Source organism: Diadema setosum, chromosome 13, assembly GCF_964275005.1.
Source record: "Diadema setosum chromosome 13, eeDiaSeto1, whole genome shotgun sequence".
Taxonomy (NCBI): Eukaryota; Metazoa; Echinodermata; class Echinoidea; order Diadematoida; family Diadematidae; genus Diadema; species Diadema setosum.
In genome coordinates, this window is record NC_092697.1 from 24,714,601 (window position 1) to 24,734,936 (window position 20,336).

The 20,336-nt window shown below is 40.3% G+C and overlaps 1 protein-coding gene across 1 annotated transcript in view; it reads left to right on the forward strand.

Moving 5' to 3' along the window:
• Positions 1 to 2,906: 2,906 nt before the first annotated feature.
• Positions 2,907 to 20,336, forward strand: part of LOC140236973 (uncharacterized) — a 43,566-nt gene continuing 26,136 nt past the window's right edge. Inside the window, exons 1-12 of the mRNA XM_072316920.1 lie at positions 2,907 to 2,988; positions 7,017 to 7,310; positions 7,811 to 8,077; positions 9,948 to 10,082; positions 10,799 to 10,948; positions 11,998 to 12,132; positions 13,470 to 13,637; positions 15,634 to 15,765; positions 16,517 to 16,792; positions 17,360 to 17,505; positions 18,242 to 18,425; positions 19,202 to 19,370. Of these exons, the coding sequence (XP_072173021.1) occupies positions 2,910 to 2,988; positions 7,017 to 7,310; positions 7,811 to 8,077; positions 9,948 to 10,082; positions 10,799 to 10,948; positions 11,998 to 12,132; positions 13,470 to 13,637; positions 15,634 to 15,765; positions 16,517 to 16,792; positions 17,360 to 17,505; positions 18,242 to 18,425; positions 19,202 to 19,370 (2,135 nt within the window). The 5' untranslated portion in view covers positions 2,907 to 2,909. The remainder of the gene's footprint in view (positions 2,989 to 7,016; positions 7,311 to 7,810; positions 8,078 to 9,947; positions 10,083 to 10,798; positions 10,949 to 11,997; positions 12,133 to 13,469; positions 13,638 to 15,633; positions 15,766 to 16,516; positions 16,793 to 17,359; positions 17,506 to 18,241; positions 18,426 to 19,201; positions 19,371 to 20,336) is intronic.

Consider the following 20,336-nt stretch of genomic DNA (forward strand, 5'->3'; position numbering starts at 1 on the left):
CTCTCTGTCTCCTCACAGATGCGTCGGACGTCGGCGTCGGCGGTGTACTCCAGCAATGCATCGACGGTACATGGCAACCTCTCACGTTTTTCTCTAAACGACTACAGCCAGCTGAAACTCGCTACAGCTCGTTTGGACGAGAGCTGCTCGCCGTCTACCTGTGCATCAAACACTTTCGTCACATGCTCGAGGGACGACAGTTCATCGTGTACACCGACCACAAGCCTCTCACTCACTCTCTCCACGGTCGTCCCGACAGATACTCGCCACGGGAAATTCGTCAACTCGACTTCATTTCCCAGTTCACCACCGACATCCGTCACATCTCAGGCAAACGTAACATAGCTGCTGACGCACTCTCTCGAGCTTTCATCAACAATGTGAGCACTACCCCCATCGACTTCGACGTCATTGCCCTCGCCCAAGAGCACGACGAGGAACTCAAACAACTCACGACTGACAGTTCACTCAAACTCTCACCAGTGCCTATCCCCTCATCAGACCGCACGATATTATGTGATTTGTCAACTGGATTTCCTCGTCCATACATTCCAGCCCCTCATCGCAAGGCGATCTTTCACTCCCTTCATCAACTCTCTCATCCAGGAGTAAGAGCAACGCAGAAACTGGTTACTGACAGATTTGTTTGGAACGGCATCAAGCGTGACGTTCGTTCATGGGCCAAAACATGTCTACAGTGCCAACGCAGCAAAATTCATCGCCACAACAAAGTGCCCCTCGGCACTTTCTCATCTCCCGATGCGCGATTCGACCACGTACACATCGACATCGTCGGCCCACTCCCTCCATCAAACGGTCACACATACCTCCTCACATGTGTCGATCGATTCACGCGATGGCCAGAAGCCTTCCCCATGAGCGACATCACAGCTGAAACAGTCGCTCGAGTCTTCGTCACGCACTGGGTCGCACGATTTGGCGCACCATCGACCATCACGACAGACAGAGGTCGTCAATTTGAATCCAACCTCTTCAACGCTCTCACTACGCAACTCGGATCCACTCGCATTCGCACAACGGCATACCATCCGACATCGAACGGCCTCGTCGAACGACTACATCGTCAACTCCCATACAGAGGTCCCTTTCCGGTCATTCGGCGTGCTAGCTGACAAGTTTTTCGTGATCGACTACCACGGCAAACACGACACCGTCAGCATCGACCGCTTGAAACCAGCATTCATAGAAACGGACATCATTCCCGAGCCATTGCCTCGCCGCACCACACGACCACCCGTGGCTACAAACACTCAACGCACGACACAACCTGCCACGCCCCCTTCCATCCCGCCTCGCACCCCCACCCCGCACTCCAACCAAACGACCACGGAAATCAAGAAAACACGCTCCGGTCGTCACGTGCGATTCCCCACAAAATACGTCGACTACTGTGACAACGGTTGAAGAGACATTTTTGTTTCTTACGGATCCAGCTTGTTGTTTTCTAAGTCATTGTAAATAATATATTATTTTGTTACTCTCGCTCACCTGCGAACATTCTACTCTATTTTTTTACACTCATCGATTGCTCCTGCATCTCATTTCGCAGCAATCTAGGGGGGAGCTACTTGTAGCGGCACAATGACTCACACTTTCATTTTCTCGCACTACTGAGAATTGTTTTCGTCCGCTCGCTGACCATATCCGCTAGTGGTCACTCTACTACGTAATACAAGCACATTTTTACGACCGCTCTGGCCCTCTGTATCGCGAGCAATCATATATCATCTGTCCGAACATTCCTCGTGAACAACGTAACTTCACCTCCAGTCACTCCTACGGTCACCATGACAACGCGAGATGGACATCCTTTCTAACCAATCTCCTTCTTTTCTTCGCTCCACGTCTCGAAGAAATTTCGCACGCATGCTACTCATTCACAAAATTCAACTTTTTCACGCACACTACACTTCTTGAACAGCTTTCGACGTGAAGGCACGGAAACGTCAAGTTGTCAACTCGCCAAACTTCAACACCAAACATCGGACTCTCGAACTTCTCACTCTCTCTCTCTCTCAATCTATCTCTATTTTCCATCTCTAACTTCGCCGTCTCGGGGAGCATTCAACGTTGTGCTACTTCGCCTTATAATACTGGAATTATACTTTGTGTCGCGTTATGTTCTTGTGTATATACCAAACGGGAAAGTGTAATAACTGAACTCTCAATTGGAGGACCATTTCCTGCAACAGCATCGACTCCAAGCGCAGCTCGGAAACGCGGGAGATATTGTTTGTATAAAAACAACGAATGGTGAGTAGCAGGATATTTTCTACGCCCTACTATATCTTACTACGAAATCCCTTCATATCTAAAACTAGGAAAAACATAATTAAGAAGGCCACGACTTTTATTAGGATCACTTTTCTCAACCATTTCAAGGCCAATTTTCATGGTCAAATAAAATTGAAATTACATGCTCTTTCATTTTCCGTAAGAGGTTTATCATTATCTCAAAAAAAAAAAAAAAAAAATCACAACCTGACTCCTCACCTTACCAGTACTGTACAGTCCCTTTATGGAATTTTCAGAGATTTTTTCCCCTAGCTGAGCTCGAGCCCCGAAAAAGTAGGGCGTAGCCTCTCCCGAAAAACTGGGAATGTGCATGCGGTACAGATAATCACCTGAGAGGGGGTGTTGGGCACAAAACACAAAAGATGTAAAAATAGTAAACTGATACAAGTAGTATATCTGCCTTTGCTACGCTTCCGATGCCGCAGCCTGATCAAATATATCGAAAGTATGTCGATCGAACTGTATCGCAATCGTAAATACAGGAAATGAATGCACACCACCGATGCACACACACACAACCGCACACAACACGTAGGTAGGACACAAGTGCAGCAGCTACGAGATAGAGCTGCATACAGCTCTATGAGAGAACCATGGCAGTGCTGCGAGTGAAACTTGATTTCCGGGTGGTATTTTCAATATTAGTTTTCAGCTTATCGGCGACAACAATCGGTAATAATGGTGTAAACTTTTAATACATATTGTACAGATTATTCGCAATTAGTTGCGTAGCATTCCTGACAATGTCATGGTTGTAAACGCGAGTTTATTATCTACGAAAGCGTCAGACTATTGTTGTGCTAGTCCTACACGTTATGATTGGTGTTGGGAAACTGACAATTGAATGTGTGAGACAAAAACACTGATTAGGTCTAGGTTCTAGGCCTACTAGATGTTCTAGTGATTCTTCGGTGATCATGGCCCTACATCAGGGACATGGTGATAGTGCACATACCTGGTCTTTACGATGCATTATCAACATTAGATCTCGAATATGTTTCTAGTCCACAGAAAATTCAATTTTCCGAAGAAGAAATAGTTCTAATTTGTCAAGCTTCCTTTTCTCCTTCACACCCTTCATAAACTTACACGTTAGAACCTCTCTGTCTATCTTCTTAATAATTACAAGTAGGAGCTTACAATGTATCTATTTATTTCGAACAGTATAATAGACCCATTGCCTTGTTCAAATGACTCAACTTGTGAACTATGCCTACAATATTATGACGCGTGTGTGGCATGTGGGACTGTATGGGATGCACTGCGTCGCTAGTCTATCCTGAAAGGCTGAAATTTACATCCTAGCACTGGAATCATGGGGGTGTCTCCATGAAAACGTGAGTTTAGGTAGAACCGTACCTAGTCTAGACCATTCTAGAAATAGAGAAATGTTTATTTTAGGTTTACTCTATAATACATATATAGCACTACTAGTGGTAAAAGTTATACCCTAGGTACTGTAATTTTTTTTATGGCTACCGTGGGTTTTAGGGGGCTAAATTATTTTAGACTTCTAACCTCTGCACAGCCCCTACTGTAACCCTAGAAAATAACCCTAATCCTAACCCTAAACTGTAATCATATTAAACCCTAACTTGACACCTAAATATCATTTATTGAGTCATAATTAATTTTGAATCGGTTCGAACACACATCATTTTTCCCCAATTCTAACGTTGGTAAATACAACTGTTCTGAAATTAGAAGTCTAAAATAATTAAGCCCCCTAAAATCCAAAACTGCCAAATTGGCTGTATGTCAAGGTCCAAATAAAGTGTAGGTAGGCCTACTAGTAGTACACTCTATTCAGTGACTCAGCTCTGCTAGCTTCTGTTAATCAAGATTTCCTTTGTAAAATATAAAATTTAGGGTAAATTTACCCACTACTCTGCTAGGATATGAAGTGTTGTGGCCAGTATTGATTTTGTTTTGATTTCTTGTGAATTAATCCTTTTTTTTCAATCATATTTCTCTCCCATGCAATAGATAAAAACTATTTGAAGTAAAGAGCCTGTGTAGGCATGTATCTGTTGAAATTAACCCTAAATTTAGAATACCAGACATTCTCATCATTTCAACAAATGCATTGCAACAAATATTTCTTTTGTTGTTGTTGTTGTTGTTGCTTGTTTGTTTTATTTGTTTGTTGGTTTTTTTTTTGTTTTGTTTTTTTTGGGGGGGGTGGTTTTTTTTAACAAAACTCATCTACCCACCCACACATTAAGGAGACATGATTTTTACTAGGTGTTCTGTCATCCTTCTTCATAATGGTATTGATTTTGGTCCTAAACCTACCTATTGATAACTTGTTGAATTTAGAGCAGGTCCTAAATAGAATATAAAAATTGAATGATAGAAAAGATTACCATTTGTATAGTCTAGCATGCAATTATTTTCCTTCCCAGGGATGAAAAAAAAAGGGAGGGGTCATCTCCAGCTTAATCTAAGTGATAGTGGAAGCTTTGAAGTCTTCAGAAATACATGTACCCATCTGCATGTCCTAAGATTTCAGAAAGCTATCTGCACTAATTAGACAGTCCTTGTTCCCTGTTGTGATACAGTATCCAGACAGTATCTATACTGCTTGATCTAGCAGCATTTTTCATCCAGAACCAGATCCACTTTTTCTCCCATGATTTTCTTGTGCCAAATATCATTGCATCTGTACATTGTGTTCTTCATCAATGTCACTTACTGTCAGTAGGGCCTATACCAACACTCCGGAGGCACGTGGCTCTGTGCATGCCACATTTATTTGTTTGGGCTTTTTAGCTCACCTGAGCCAAAGGCTCAAGTGAGCTAGATGTCTTGCGATAGCCCTTCGTCCGGCGTGCGTCGTCCGTCGTCCGTCGTGCATAAACTTTTTACATTTTCATCTTCTTCTTGAAAACCCCACGACCGATTTCCATCAAACTTGGCAGGGAGCATCCCTAGGGGGTTAGGAACTTAATTTGTTAAAATGGGCACCATGCCCCACCCAGGGGGCCCCCAGGGGGGCCCAAACCCCCCAAAATTAAGGAATCTGTAAAAATCTTCTTCTCTAGAACCAGAAGTGATAGAGCTAAGTTAATACTATGAGTTAGTACATTGATGACTGTAGTTTCAAGTTTGTTCATGGCAGAATCAGGGGTGCCCCCTTGGGACCCAGGGGAGGGGGGTGGGGAGTGGTCCTAATGGGGCCTAAATTGTACATTTTCATCTTCTTCTTGAGAACCCCATGACTCATTTTCACCAAACTTGGCAGGTAGCATCCCTAGGGGGTTAGGATCTCAATTTGTTAAAATGGGCACCATGCCCCACCCAGGGGCCCCCCAGGGGGCCCCAAACCCCCCCCCCCCCCCCGAAATGAAGACATCTTTAAAAATCTTCTCTAGAATCAGAAGTTACAGAGCTAAGATAATACTATGAGTGAGTACATTAATGACTGTAGTTTCAGGTTTGTTCATAGCAGATCCAGGGGTGCCCCTCTTGGGGGCGGGGGAGGGGGGGGGGGGGGGGTTGGGAAGGTCCAAATGGGGGCCTGAATTGTACATTTTCATCTTCTTCCTGAAAACCTCATGATGGATTTTCATCAAACATGGCAGGTACATGTAGCATCCCTAGGGGGTCAGGATCTCATCAATTTATCAAAATGGGCACCATGCCCCACCCAGAGGGCCCCAGGGGCCCCAATCCCCCCAAATTAAGGAATCTTAAAAAAATTGGGCCCTTTTTTTTTATTGTACATTTTCATCTTCTACGTGAGAATGCCTGGTCAAATTTCAGTAGAGCTGTGAATAATTTAGATTAGTGACTGCGTGAAAGGTGAACTTGCAATACTCAGGTGAGCGCTAGACCCGCGGGTCTCTTGTTTATGATATTATGCAGGGCTCCACACTAACTTTTAGTTTTGGTGGCCCAAAGGCAAACATCCGTCCTTTTTTGGTGGCCCGATCAGGCCTATAAAGTCTTCATTTTTGAAATTTTGGTGGCCCGATGTGCGTTTTTGGTGGCCCCGGGCCACCGTTAGTGTCGAGCCCTGTATTATGGTATAAGGCTGCAAACTAACTCAATTCTTTTACTCATCCGACCTGTCTGTTGGTCCAGTAGGTACCTAGTTTTTCCATTTTTAACTGGTAAATTCCTTAAAAAGTTATTGGTCCACAGTGTTTTTTACTGGTCAGGGACTGTTGTAAGTGCCAGTGTGCAGCCTTGTGTAGTTAGTACATATATATTAATGGGTTAGATACATGTAATGTTGTTTCTATCTTTCAGTAATGGCAGGGCAGCAGCATTGTAAATGCTTAGTCCCACATTTTGCACTTTGGAAGGAAAATATGATTTAGAAAAAGAGACTACTTTAGACCAAAGTTAAATTGTTTGACCTGCAAACATTTTCTGCCTATAGAAGCAGGCTGGAATTAAAAAGTTGTATCAAGAAAAGAATGTCTACATCAAAACATTCAGGTACCTGGTACATTAATATTAGAAATTATTGTTTTACAAAGTACTATCAGCACACCATTTTCTTCACAAAAGATCAGATAAACTGAGCCAAGGCAAAGAAGCAAGTGGGTTTGTAGCAACATTACCAATTACAAGATACACTGACAACTGATTAAGATTAGACCAGTAGATGAGGAACACAAAGGAGGTTTTGAAGAAACTGATCATTTATTTGTGCCATTCATTGATTTTTCACTGTCCTTTTCATCATCCAGGTGAAAGTTTTGCAATTTTCGGAGTCACGGCAACACCGTATGGTGGAGGCGAGGTCGGGGCCAGGTACGCATTCCTGGTCAATGCCGGTGGGGGTAACTCGGTGGCTCGAGAAGTCAAGCTAGGAGTAGATCCTCAAACAGATTCAATACAAAACCCACCTGGCAGCACATACAACACCTCAACATTAAACTGGCAGCTGCCTGCCAGTATCATGTCTGTAGGGGCTTTCAGAGGCTTTACCACCATCAATGGTCAGCTTGAATCAGCCACTGTTTTCATCCTACCTGCTGATGGTAAGCTTGCTGTGAACTTCAATTTGAATAGATTCTTTGAAATAAAGTGCACTGTAAATGTAGGGAAAAAATATCCACAACTATCTGTATGCATCAGTAAGTGTTTAATACATATTATTTAATGCAGAGCATTCTATTCTACAAATGTAGAATCACTAATATCAGCGCCCAATGCAATTTTATATATGCATGATACACTGTAGTGACATTCTGATGTTAACAGGTGGTTGTCGTGTGTTAAATTACTGTAGAATGGCGACCCATGTAGCCTTAAGATAGAAGTTACACTGTCTATGTTGTATGCATTGTATATCCATAGTCCATATTTAGTATTCGTGTAGCATTTCAAAATACACATGTATGAAAGGAATTACTACATGGCCCCACAGTATGACCACATGTAATGTATAATACATTGCTTGTCTTCCTTGATTAATTCCCATCATTAATTATTAATTGCATGTCTTTTTGTATTTTCTTATGTTCTTTCCATTTTACAGGGGATTTCATGCCGGTAGGGGGAAGAGTAACTGTTAGAGCTAATGTTGGTGAGACTATCACACTCTCTGTGGTTAATGCAGCTGCTATAGACCCTAACCTGGTTGAATGGGAGCGTTTCTCTACCTCTACCTTCACTAGCGTCCAAAGTGGGGGGCTGTCTTACACGCTAGCAGGCGTCTCAACAACTGATGCAAACATATACGGCACTTTCGAGCAAGGAAAGAGGGCTGAGCTGAAGTACAGTCTGATCAAATTGATTGTGCGGGGTGAGATTAGTTTGTTTGTTTTTTGTTTGTTTGTTTGTTTGTTTGTTTGTTTGTTTGGTTTTTGTGTGTGTGTGTGTTACATTGTACCGTACTCTTCACCATTGTCCTTTTGTGTTATGCTAAATTCATGCACTTCACTGGTAGTCAACTCCCGTCTGATGGCTGATAGCAGGATGATTATGTTCTTTCTTTCATGTGATACTCTGATGTATACATGAAATTGAAAGAAAACATTTATTACTCTGAGCTAAGCCAGTAAACATTTTCTTGGCGTGTTTTGATGTCAAAATACTGTAGTAGGAGTATTCAAGAAAAATTCAGTTATTTAATTAAGCAATTTTCAGTTAAGAATATATGTGACCCGCTACAACAAAAGGATCCTAAAGTCGCTGACGGCTGAGCCGAGAAAATTGAGTTTGAAGTCACATCAACAAAATTGGTCAAAACAGTCGGATTTCTGTTTTTGGCATAATTTTGTAGTCTAATGTTTTGTCTATCATCTGCCGAAATTTTGAAGCTAAATGATCAAACAAAAGGGAAGAAATTAGCATTTTTCTGGGCCATGATTTTCCAACTTTCAACGTAACAGAAACGTGTCCGAAGATTTGGATTTAGCGCCACAACTAGACTCCGCCCCTAGCAACGAGGGAGTGATCTTATTGGTCAGTGCGTGGCATCCTGATTACTGATTGGTCGTGCGTAGACCCCTGGCGCTGAGCTTGAATGAACATCACGAAGGTCGCTAGGAGCATACAAATGTACCTTCTATTGTCAAGCGGTGAAAACGGTCTTGCCTCCCCTTGATCATGTTAGCGTCGGAAGGAAAACTTCCAAGGCGTTTTTCTCGAAACTCTGATTTCCTCAACAACTTGGCATGCACTAATAAAATCATGTGAAATTAAAGTAGAAGTGTAAGGGAATAATGTCATGTCATTTTCAGAAAATTGTCCTCCCCGACTTCCGGATCCTTTTGTTGTAGCGGGTCACTTTATATTTGAATGTGAGAAATGTCTTTTTAAAAGTCCTACACATTACGAGGTATGCTTTTATAGTAGCCAATCTGATAATTTTTTTCCAGTTTCACTTTCAAATTACTGTCTGCCATATTTCTCAAGATACAAGTAAGAAAAGTGTTTGTAAAATGTTGTGAACATTCAAAAGACTTTATGTTAAATGGATGTGATGCAGTTATAGTGGAATTATAATGTATTGTAACTAATTTCTATGAATATCATGTGATAATAATAATGTGAAAAAAGGGGCAAGGAGGACGATGGAATATACAGGAAACTAAGAAGCTGTAGGATCCAAAAATGAGAGGTGGTTACCGAGGAGAGTGGATTCAGTGCTTGACACAGAATGAACATAATATGGTATGGATTTCACAAAATGTCATAAAGGGAAACAAGACAAAACAATCATAATCCCACAGGTTCACAATAACCACAAAATTTCACTAAGGTAACAATGTAAAGAATTTACGGTACACATTTCAGAAACAAAGCTATTTGGTGAAGTACGAGTTTGAAAAAATAGTGTAAAACATGATATTTTAGCAGCATGAAATTTTCGCAAATTGGAGCCAACTGCCTTTTTCACAGCGTGAAATTTCGCAAAGTGCCTCTGACATTCAGTGCATATAGTGTAGACAAGAGCCTTCATGTGCATTTTGATTTTGCAAATCTTGGCTCATGCGAAATTCATTAAATTTAAATGCATGCGAACATTCCTCGTTTTCGGTAGTTTCACTTTCAATGTGAATGCCCTGCTCATTTGGGGTACTTATTGAACTCACTGACACAGAAAACAAAAGGCATTTTGAAGTGAAAAAGATTCTGAAGTTAAAGAACTTTGTGTGGTTGACCTGAAGGTTGTCCAGCAGGCTACTGGGGTCCGCCAAATTGCCAAAATGTGTGTGATAACTGCTACAATGGAGGAGTGTGCAGTCATACTACAGGGGAATGTTTGTGTGCTCCAGGCTTTGATGGAGAAAACTGTCTGACAGGTATGTGTCTATAATATTATTTTAAGTGAGTTTACACATCCGTGGTATGTCTGTGTGTCTGCATTTTGTGACTGTAAATCAAGTAGTTGCATCATTCTGCCAGCATCATCTTCAATCGATCAATCAGTCAATGTCAATTTGTAAAGGACAAAACCTATGTACATTTTTTTTTTTTTTTTTTTGCTGCAAAAGCTTCTGATGGTGTGCGTGACAATTATGCACAGTTAAATGAAAAAACAAAAAAATTCTTGAGTCTTGATTTAAAGACTGCTACAGTTGAGGATTTCATGACTTGAAATGGTGAGTGATTCCACAGTTTAGGAGCTGCACAGACAAATGCTTGGTTCCCAATGTTACACGTATTTTTGATTTGCATGTTGAGATTTGTAAAAGAAGAGTGTGTTTAGAACTGCACAGATTATGAGTGTATTTATGAGATTTAAGTGCTGGCAGTTCAGAAATGCAACTAGGGGCTTCACTATCAGGGCTATTAAAGTACTTTGTACAGTTGTGCATCAATATTTTCCTTTCATAAAATAGGACATTTTTGGGATCCGTAACAAGTACAATGTATATTTTGTTGAGACATTCAATAAATTTTGTTGGGTGCATTTTGATCCAACAATATGAACAATCGTGATGATATTTGAGGTCTATTTGTACCAGGATACTACACCACACAAGTTATTTGATAACTATGTTTCCCCTCTTCCCAGGCTGTGGGGAATCAAAGTATGGCTGGGACTGTCGTTTTACATGTGAACCGGGCCAAGCACTCAGCCAGTGTGCTGGAAGCCATGTATGCCTTCCTGATCCGTTCGGCTGCAGCTGCTTAGCTGGTTTTACTGGACCAACATGTGAGCTAAGTAAGTGCATGTGTATTCAGCCATTGTTGATACAGGGTTCACTCTTTTGTCATTTGAGAAATCTGTAGTCACCTCCAAGCGCTGGCGATAAAATCTGTTATTCCTCTTTGCAGATTTTCTGTAGGTTAAAAGAGTATATATGGGCTTGGTTGACAAAACCCACAGTAACTACACACAATGAATTTCCAGTGGGCTTGGAAAAGCTTTTTTTTTTCTTGCGTCAACTCAAAGGATTTGGGGATTTTAATGTGTTTGGACTGAGTAATACATGTTCTGTTGGTCTTCGAGTTTAGAAGCATTATAATAATTGATACATATTGTCATTTTAAATATCAGTTTGTAACAGTTTTAGCAGTGTGTGTCAACACAGTTTTCTCTGTTCTCCTCTTGCAAATATGAAGTATATGATAGGGTGTAGAAACACCATGTAAAAACTTATATGTATTTACACCAGTATTAAACTGTATATTCAAAGATATTAAGCATGAATGATACTTCATGAAATTGCAAGTAGCATTTAAGTCAGCCCCATGCAATTCCTGACCCTAGAGAAGATTTGTGCAACATAAAGCAAAAATATTCTTCTTCAAAAACCTGCCAAAACTCGCCAAACACGCGTGATATTTTGGACGTCACTGAATGGAATTGGCAAGCAAAAGCAGACTATGTCCTATAGACAGTGCACAGGTTCAAAGGTGTAACTGTTTTCGTAGTTGTGCATTTTTATTGATATCTAGCCGGGATAAATGCCATACCAATTCAAAGTGAACCTAATGCTCTTTCATGTGATTTAAATGATCTGCTTTTAAAACATCAACAGTAAAACTACATGCACAACAATCTTTCAAATAGAAGGTAAATTTCAATGTCTCTCATGCACTTGCACAAGCTGTACTGAAAATTGTAAGCAGTCTGGCTGTTGTTTTCCACCAAAGATGTAGTGAGTTTTGTATTCATCTTCATACAAATGACAGCTGTCTTCTTTTTTTTCTTTTTTTCATCCTCTCTTCTATTCATTCTCCTTCATTCATATAATGTTGGCATTTCAGCTTGCCCCTTGACAACTTTTGGAGCAGGGTGCGACCAAATGTGTCACTGCAATGAGACCGCCTCGTGCGATCGATTCACAGGAGAGTGCAGTGATGGCGAGTGTGCAGAAGGCTGGTCAGGAATCAACTGTCAAGGTGAGAGAACTGAAAGGGATCTCTTCCTTCTAACATGTATGAATGGAGGAACATCATACTTGTCTTGTCAAAGATGCTCACTATGTATAGGTTGATTATCATGATCAGTGGCGGATCCAGGGAGGACCGCAACTGGCACACGCCCCCCCCCCCCTTTATGTTTTGTGGAAACAAAAGAAATAAAAAGAAAGAAATGGGAGGAGGGGTGCGTGCGCCCCCCCCCCCCCTTTAAATTTGTAAATGCACCCCCTCTTTACGGAATTCCTGGATCCGCCCCTGATGATGGCCCTAGGGATTGTAGACCTATTCTGCATTGCTGAACTGTTATTAACATGGTACAAATTCTTTCTTCATGTGTGTACTTGTTTTTTCTAAAATGGTGCCCAGTGAGGGTTTATTATTTGTTGACCCTTGCAAAGCTGCCACTGGCAAAGCACATTTAATCTTCCTTCACTTTTCTTGCATTTTAAAAGACATAACTTATATAGAAAAGGAGAATATAAACATGAATTTCTACATTTCTTCTGGCTAGGGTTGAAAAGTGCACAGTTTAAGCAGAGATGATAAGTGACTGACCGAGTGCATACTCTACCATGAGAGATGAAGAAGTGTGTCCAAAAAAGTTTGATGATAAGATAATTTAGAAAGTATTTAGTAGCAATGCTGTAGTAGTGCCAAGAAATTTCATACAGTGTCAACTGTTCAGTGAAGGAGGCAGTATGTATGTTACATGGGTATTTGCGTGGGTTTTTCTTCTTTTATTTTATTTTTTTTTTTATTGGTATGTATGCATTTATGGAAACTTTATCAAGAGGGATGATCACAGACAGTTCACGGGCTGAAATGCTAAAAATTTATTTGAAAGCCAGATGATTCATGGAGAGAGGATTAAATGGTATCAATTTATGTAGGCAAAGTGTATTTCCTCTCATTAAAAAGAATAAATCTGGTGCAAAATTAGGTAATTAATAGCATTACAAATTGCTGTCACCACTTACATGTCACTGTAGTGCACAGCTATGTAGCATTTACAGTGAGATTTCATCTCACGAACTATGTGTGATGAGTGATCTCACAAACTATGTGTGATGAGTATGGAAGGATATAACACAGATGTTGCAATAATGCAGTATGAAATTTTGTTCATCATACGAATAAGTGCTTGTATTACATTCAAACTAATCATTCAACACACGCAGCATACCTAGAAATGCACTCATGCCAATTATAGATAATTTATAAGCATGTTGCAGTGACTTTTTCTTCAACTTTGAGAATGGAGTGTTCCTGCCATTTAGACAGTTCTGTGCTTTTCACGTATCATTATCCCTCCACAGTACCAGACATTTGTCCCGAGGGCTTCTTTGGTGTCAACTGCACCGAAAAGTGTAATTGTCTCGATAATGCGATGTGTGACAAGGTTACAGCGGTGTGCTATGGCTCAGATGGATTGTGTGCAGCAGGTTATGCTTCTAACACTGTGAAACTTGCAGACTGCCAAACATGTAAGTACAATTTTCTTGGAGCACTTACGCAAATTTGGCCAGGCATATTAAACCAACACAGCATTTGCAAGGATTGATTTTCCAATTTAAAAACCTGAAAGCAGCATTTTTGGCCAGCTGATTTCAGGTTTTTTTGGTGTTTACTGGAAGAGTTGCAGCTTGCCCCTGAAGTTTCTAAAGTTTTACATTTGAAACCATGTGATTATTTATAAGTACCTAGTAACTAGTATGTTTGACATTTTGTGTAATTTCAGTTGTTTTTAAGTTTCATCTTTTCTGCAGTGTTAATGCTTTTTGGTTTCTTTTCCTCTTCTTTTTTTTTTTCCCCGTCGTGCACCTCTTATCACAACTGATTCCTTTCATTGAGTTTAATGCTAGAGTCAGCAATGTTTAAATGCTACAAAAATACAAAGGATGTGTCATAAAGGTATAACCAAGTGTACAAATTATCGTATAAACATTGCTTATATAAGACAACAGCTTGTCTCAACTGCAAAATTCAAAGATATTGTCAGGAGCCTTCAGGCCACCGGTGTACTTGTAAAGAGTGAATCAGGATGCAAATTAGGTCACCTCATGCATATCTGAGAATAGATGAATTGCACCCAGCTGTTTTGAGCTCTTTCCTGTGTAGTATTTGAGTTCATCTCAAAGCTTGCCTGAACATTACCAATCATTCATTCACAGAAACTATATCTTTTCAATGTGTTTGAGCAACATGTCTGCATTCTCTATGGGCAAAGAAAGAGACTTATGTATTTAATAGTACTCAACCTGACCTAAGACTCTTTTAAGTAACATGTTATATTTTCTCTGAATTTTCTCTGAATACATACCTGACATCACAAACTGTAGTAGTCTTCTTGTCCAGTGTTGGCTACACTGAAACTTTTCAAGTTCAACACTTTTCAATTGACTGTTGGATTTTCCTCAAACTTTACAGATGTATTCTCTTGTTTTGCTGCATGCACTCAATCTATATAATTTAGGTTTCATTCCCCTTTAATCCATTGTATGTGAGATCTACATGGATCTTGTACTGAATCCATGTAGATTAAGGAATTTTGTAGGTCAAACGCTGTGTCCATTAAAGGGAAGATAAACCCCAAGAGCAATGTGGATTGAGTGAAAGCAGCAACATTAGTAGAACACATCAGTGAAAGTTTGAAGAAAATCGGACAATCGATGCAAAAGTTATGAATTTTTAAAGTTTTGGTGTTGGAACCGCTGGACGAGGAGACTACTAGAGGTTATGACGTATGAGTGGACAACAATACCAAGAAAATATAAAGAAAATTCTACAAAAATCCATTTTTCATGAAAATTACAAATTCCATCAACTTGATATTGACATATGTTAGGGGTAGCAATTATTCCCCCTGCTTTCTGAAAGAGGTTGGTCCATTGCTCTTTCATAATTCTAGAAAAGTGAATTTTTGTTGAATTTCCTTTATATTTTCTTTGTATTGTTGTCCACTCATACGTCATATCCTCTAGTAGTCTCCTCATCCAGCGGTTTCAACACCAAAACTTTAAAAATTCATAACTTTTGCATCGATTGTCCGATTTTCCTCAAACTTTCACTGATGTGTTCTACTAATGTTGCTGCTTTCACTCAATCCACATTGCTTTTTGGGTTTACCTTCCCTTCAATAAATGTATCATCGCTGGGGCGACAAGACCTCTTATCTACAAAATGTCGATGTTCAGCAGGAGATCCCCCCCCCCCCCCATAATAAAAAAAGGCAGCCAGAGCACTATAATATTAAATGAGATAGCTTTTCCTGTGACATGCTGTGGTGGCTTCATTTTTGGGGTAAGACAGCTAGGGTTTGGACCGGACATCACTTAACTATCTGACCAATTACAAAAAAAAAAAAAAAAAAGAAGTCATTCTCACCGAAATTTGAGATACAAGGTCTTCTCACTCCAGCGACAGTATGTGACCATTCCTAAAATGATCTTTTTTTCCCTCCCTACACCCATTGCCCTTCAGATGAGGGGTGCTTTGATGATTGTAGCCGGACGTGTCACTGCACAGGGGGCAACGATCTGTGTGACGCTGGTACTGGAATGTGTTCTGATGGGAGATGTCTGTCAGAGTGGACGGGACCTTCATGTCAGACTGGTGCGACATTTGCTTTCCATACCTGTCAACTGTTTCCATTAAATAGCAACATTCCTATTTCTTTGCAGGAAAGGAGAAGCTTTATTCAGTCGTGAATTCCTATTTTTTCATCGATAATTGCTAAATGGTTTATGAGAGGTGGAGTGAAAATTAATGAAAAATGACCATTGTGTTTAGTTCAAATTGCCACTTAGCCTCATTACCAGTTGGCCTACTTCCAGATGGGCTATGCCCATATCATCTAATACCCACAGTTTATTAGACAAAATAGGGGAAAATCCCAAGGAGACAACATTGCGATTAGACCATCTGGTTATAAGAAGAAATGATAAGTAGCCTATAAACTGGGCATTAGACCAAGTAAGAAGTAGACCAAACGGGCATTAGGCGAAGTTGATAGAAGACCAAGTGAGTTTAGCTGTAGTTTTTCAATAAAAACAACTCGACAGAAGAATTTCATGAATCTGAATACTGCTGTAATTTTCATTCCTATCTTTGTCATCACTCCACAAGTGTAGATCAATGTGAAGTCTGAATTTTACATCACACAGATGTCGAGTCCATGTTACAATGTACGATAAATAATTTGTATAAACCATTTCTCTCACAAATGTGAGTTTCATATGTCTAGTCCACCAACTTCTACATCCTGATTATCAATCTTCTCGACATAGAATTAGAAAGTCTACTTTGAGGCTCATTTTCATACGACCTTTGCCTCGCTTCCCTCCCTCTATGAATGATTTCTTAGGCATCGTTGATATCTCCCATGTCAAAGTCAACATGGGCCAGCCTTCAGAGCTCCAGTGCATCTACTCCTCCCCACACAATGCCTCCTCCCTGGTCTTCAGTGCCAGGCTTGGGACCGCCATGGGCACGAGTGTGAATCCCACATCCGTGGAAGCGATGGCGATGGGGGAGCTGTTCAACGTGACTTTCCAGATTCCGTCGGGCCAGTCGCCGGCGTATTGTGCAGTGACGTTCAACGGGGAAACCGTCTCATCTGGGGAAATACTGACATACTTTGGTGGGTTGGTCTTTTGGTTTTATTCATCCATCTTCGTTTTTAGTATCTACACATGGCAACACCTACTGTACATGCTGTAGGTGATGCATGTGCATGTTGAAATGTCAAAGCATGTTGGCCTCAAATCTTATTAGATGGCAAATTGTGTATGAAGTATCAAACTTTTTGTGTGTGAAAGAAATTAAATACTGTAGAAAAAGGTAAAATTTAAGATGAGGGTGCTTGGTGCCATGATACATGAATGTTCAATGGTGCAAGTCTTAGACCATGTGAATTCCAAGACTTGGTCAAGCTTGATTTCCTCTTGTCAGAAACAATGTATCCCTATTGTGCTTTGTATAATTCTCACATGAAATAGTTTCAAAATAGATTTAAAGCTATGAGCTTTAGCCTGTAATTATATTTTCTTGATATCGTATTGTATTGCTCTTTTGTGGTTTGTGTTGGTACTATGTTTTTCTGTAGATTTAATCTGGAAGGAATTGTAATCATCTTTGTTTGTACCCTTTGACCTCATTACACTCTTGTCTAAGATGTCTCCATGATGTTATTCTCATATTTATGCAGCTCTTCCAACCTTGAGCACACCTCCCTCTGTTGATATGTATGACATGTACAATGCTACCATTAGCTGGATGGGTTGGAAGGCAGATTCCAACAGTTCTGATGGGGGAGAGGGTCCCATAGTTGGCTACACCATCTACTATGAAAGTGTAAGCAATAAAGATGAATCAATTTCTGAAAGCTTCCTTAAGCTCTATCAAACTTTTGCTAATAAATTTCAAGGAAAATTCTAAAGTTACCTCGTACAATGTAGTATGATGATTTACAGCATATTAAAGTAGCCTATACTGTACCTCCCAAATCATGTGTGTAATCTATTACCCATATTAGCTTGACAAAGGGGAGTTAGCATTTTCTTATTTCATACACATATTTTCAGTGCATTGGTTGCCCAAATCTTGACATGGGCAGTGAATATATCCTGTGGAATGTTATGCTAGTGTGGTACCATAGTGCCCACAAGGTCCATGCTTTTTCATTATTTGTCCAGAACATAACAAAGTAGGTAGTCTGCTATAAATGCAGTGGTATTGCTTGCACATTACTGCATTGTATTTCAATGGCAGCCAATGTATGCTATTAATCTCTCCTGCCATTCTGGCTAATAGCCAAGACAGTAGAAGTTTCATACATTCAGTGCTGGACCTATCTAATGCTGCACTGTATGAAAATATCATGTGGTTTATACTATGAACCTAAAATCTGTGTATTCTCCTTCGTCAACCATATTGCATTAGGGGAACACATGATTCTTTAATCCTGCAAGATCAATAGCCTAGTATCTGTTTGCTTGTGTGTCTATGTATTTTACTACAATTACACAGGCAGTATATGAAAATGTTTGAGGCCTATTGCCTAGTGTTTTACCATCTCATGTTCCTCTAGATGGATGGTGCTACGATGATGTCAGGTGTTGTGTCACATGACCCAGGAAGTGGAGTCCAGTACCAGTACACTGTGATGGGACTCACCCCAGGGCAAACATATATCTTCTATGTGTCTGCCTCTAGGGTGGGATCAGGTGGGGAGGGGCCCAAGGGACCAGCATCCCAAGCCATCACATTGCCAGGTGAGAGCGAGACTGCCACAGTCCTTTAGTGTACACATATCAACCTCACTGCAGATTTAAACATTGTTAATTGCAAGGGTATGTATTTGTATCATATTACTTTCTGATTGAGCTTGAGCTGAGTTATTGCACCTTTTTTTAATGTGTACATCTGTATGTGTGTACTGTGCTTGTTTTTGTTTTGTTTTGTTCTGTTTTTTAGTGTATGGTTGACATGTGATCACTGCAGGTGCAGCAGAAGAAAGTGTCCAATGTAGAAATCTGATGAGGGTGCTTGCATCAGTGCATTCAGCGGGTTAGCATAAGCATTTCCTTCTTAGGCTTGTGTCATTGTGAGAAAGCAGAGAGAAAAATGGTCTCCATTTTCATGCATGTTGCATGTCCATGTAAAATACCTTTCACTGCAATTTCTTCTCTTTTTTTCTTTTTTTTTTTTTTTGAGGGATGGGGTACAAACTAAGTTAATTGATTTCTACCTTGGAATTGACAATGGCTACTGACTGTAAAACAGAAATCACCTTGATTCCTCCTGGATATACTCTTCCAAAATTGTAACATTTTTTTTACAATATCTATGTATCTAGATAGTGAAACAGACAGCATTGTGAATTAATTTCACTTTGATGTGATGCTATACCCATGGTTTTGTAGGCTTATTTATTGATTTGTATTTTAGATGCATGGAGAAGTTTCCAGTACAGTAGTAAACCTGCCGATGCCCCTGAGCCCAGTATCAATATTCTTGTACAATGTTTTATTTCAAGGCATCTCAACAGCTTCACTGAGTACGCCCAGCCCAACAACCAGGCAACCAGCCACACCGGATACCACACCATCTGCAGCCGCAAGCAGTAACATCATCCTCTACATCGTCATTCCAGTGGTCATCGTCGTCTGCGTCATCGTAGTCATCGTGGTCCTGGTGATGATTGGCATTCAGAGGAGGTTTGTATGTGAAGTGCATCCCAGTTTGGAGTGACAGAGGTGGTACATGGTAATGTGTGTGGAAATGGCTGGGGGCTGCCATCAGTGGACATAGTGCACAAGCATTGCGATATTGGTCTGATTGCAACTGCTTTGAAATTGCCCTCCATTGACATAAATAAGCACCAAATTAACCGTAATATATACTATTGGGGTAGTTTTAGTCTTGTTATTACCGAGGGAGGAGGGGGAGGCATTATGCCCCCCCAGAAATCAGCCATGGATCACCCGATTGCCTTAATCAGTGTTTTAGAAGTAGCCATGAAAAAAAAAAATACAGGCATAATCTAGCTTAATCTTACTTAAGAGAAAAATGACATTCCTAGATAATATGATTATATATAGGGAGCAATTGTGGCCTAGTTGAGGATATCACATCCTATCAATTGAGAGTTTTGATTCCACTGATGTCAGTGTTAGTGTCCCAAGCTTATAATAATGATGATGATGACGAAACAGCATTTATATAGCGCCATTTATCTGTTGAAACATTCAAAGGCGCCCAGCTCCCACAAAGTGTCACACATCATCCACAAAGTTGCTGGAAAAGAAAAGAAAAGATAATGATGATAATGATAATCTGAAAATTTGTATAGCATGTTTTACAAAATGTTTCTTAGTGCTTTACTGATAATGACACCAAGTTAAGGCTCTTTATCCTCATTGCCTACCCTAATCTGTGAGAGGAAAGTAGGTCCCATAGTAACTTGCTCATAAGCATTTGAGAGCTTGCACAGGGGCCATGTTGAAATTCAACAATACGGCGTATTTGGTGATGATGTGGGATAGGTTACAGTCATACATTTCAGCGATGCTGCTGCTGATAATGATAATGATGAAGATATCAACTAAGATTTTGAATGTGTTGATAGTGATAATGGAGATGTCAAGTACACTTGCAGTGATGGTAGATTGCGAACAGATGTG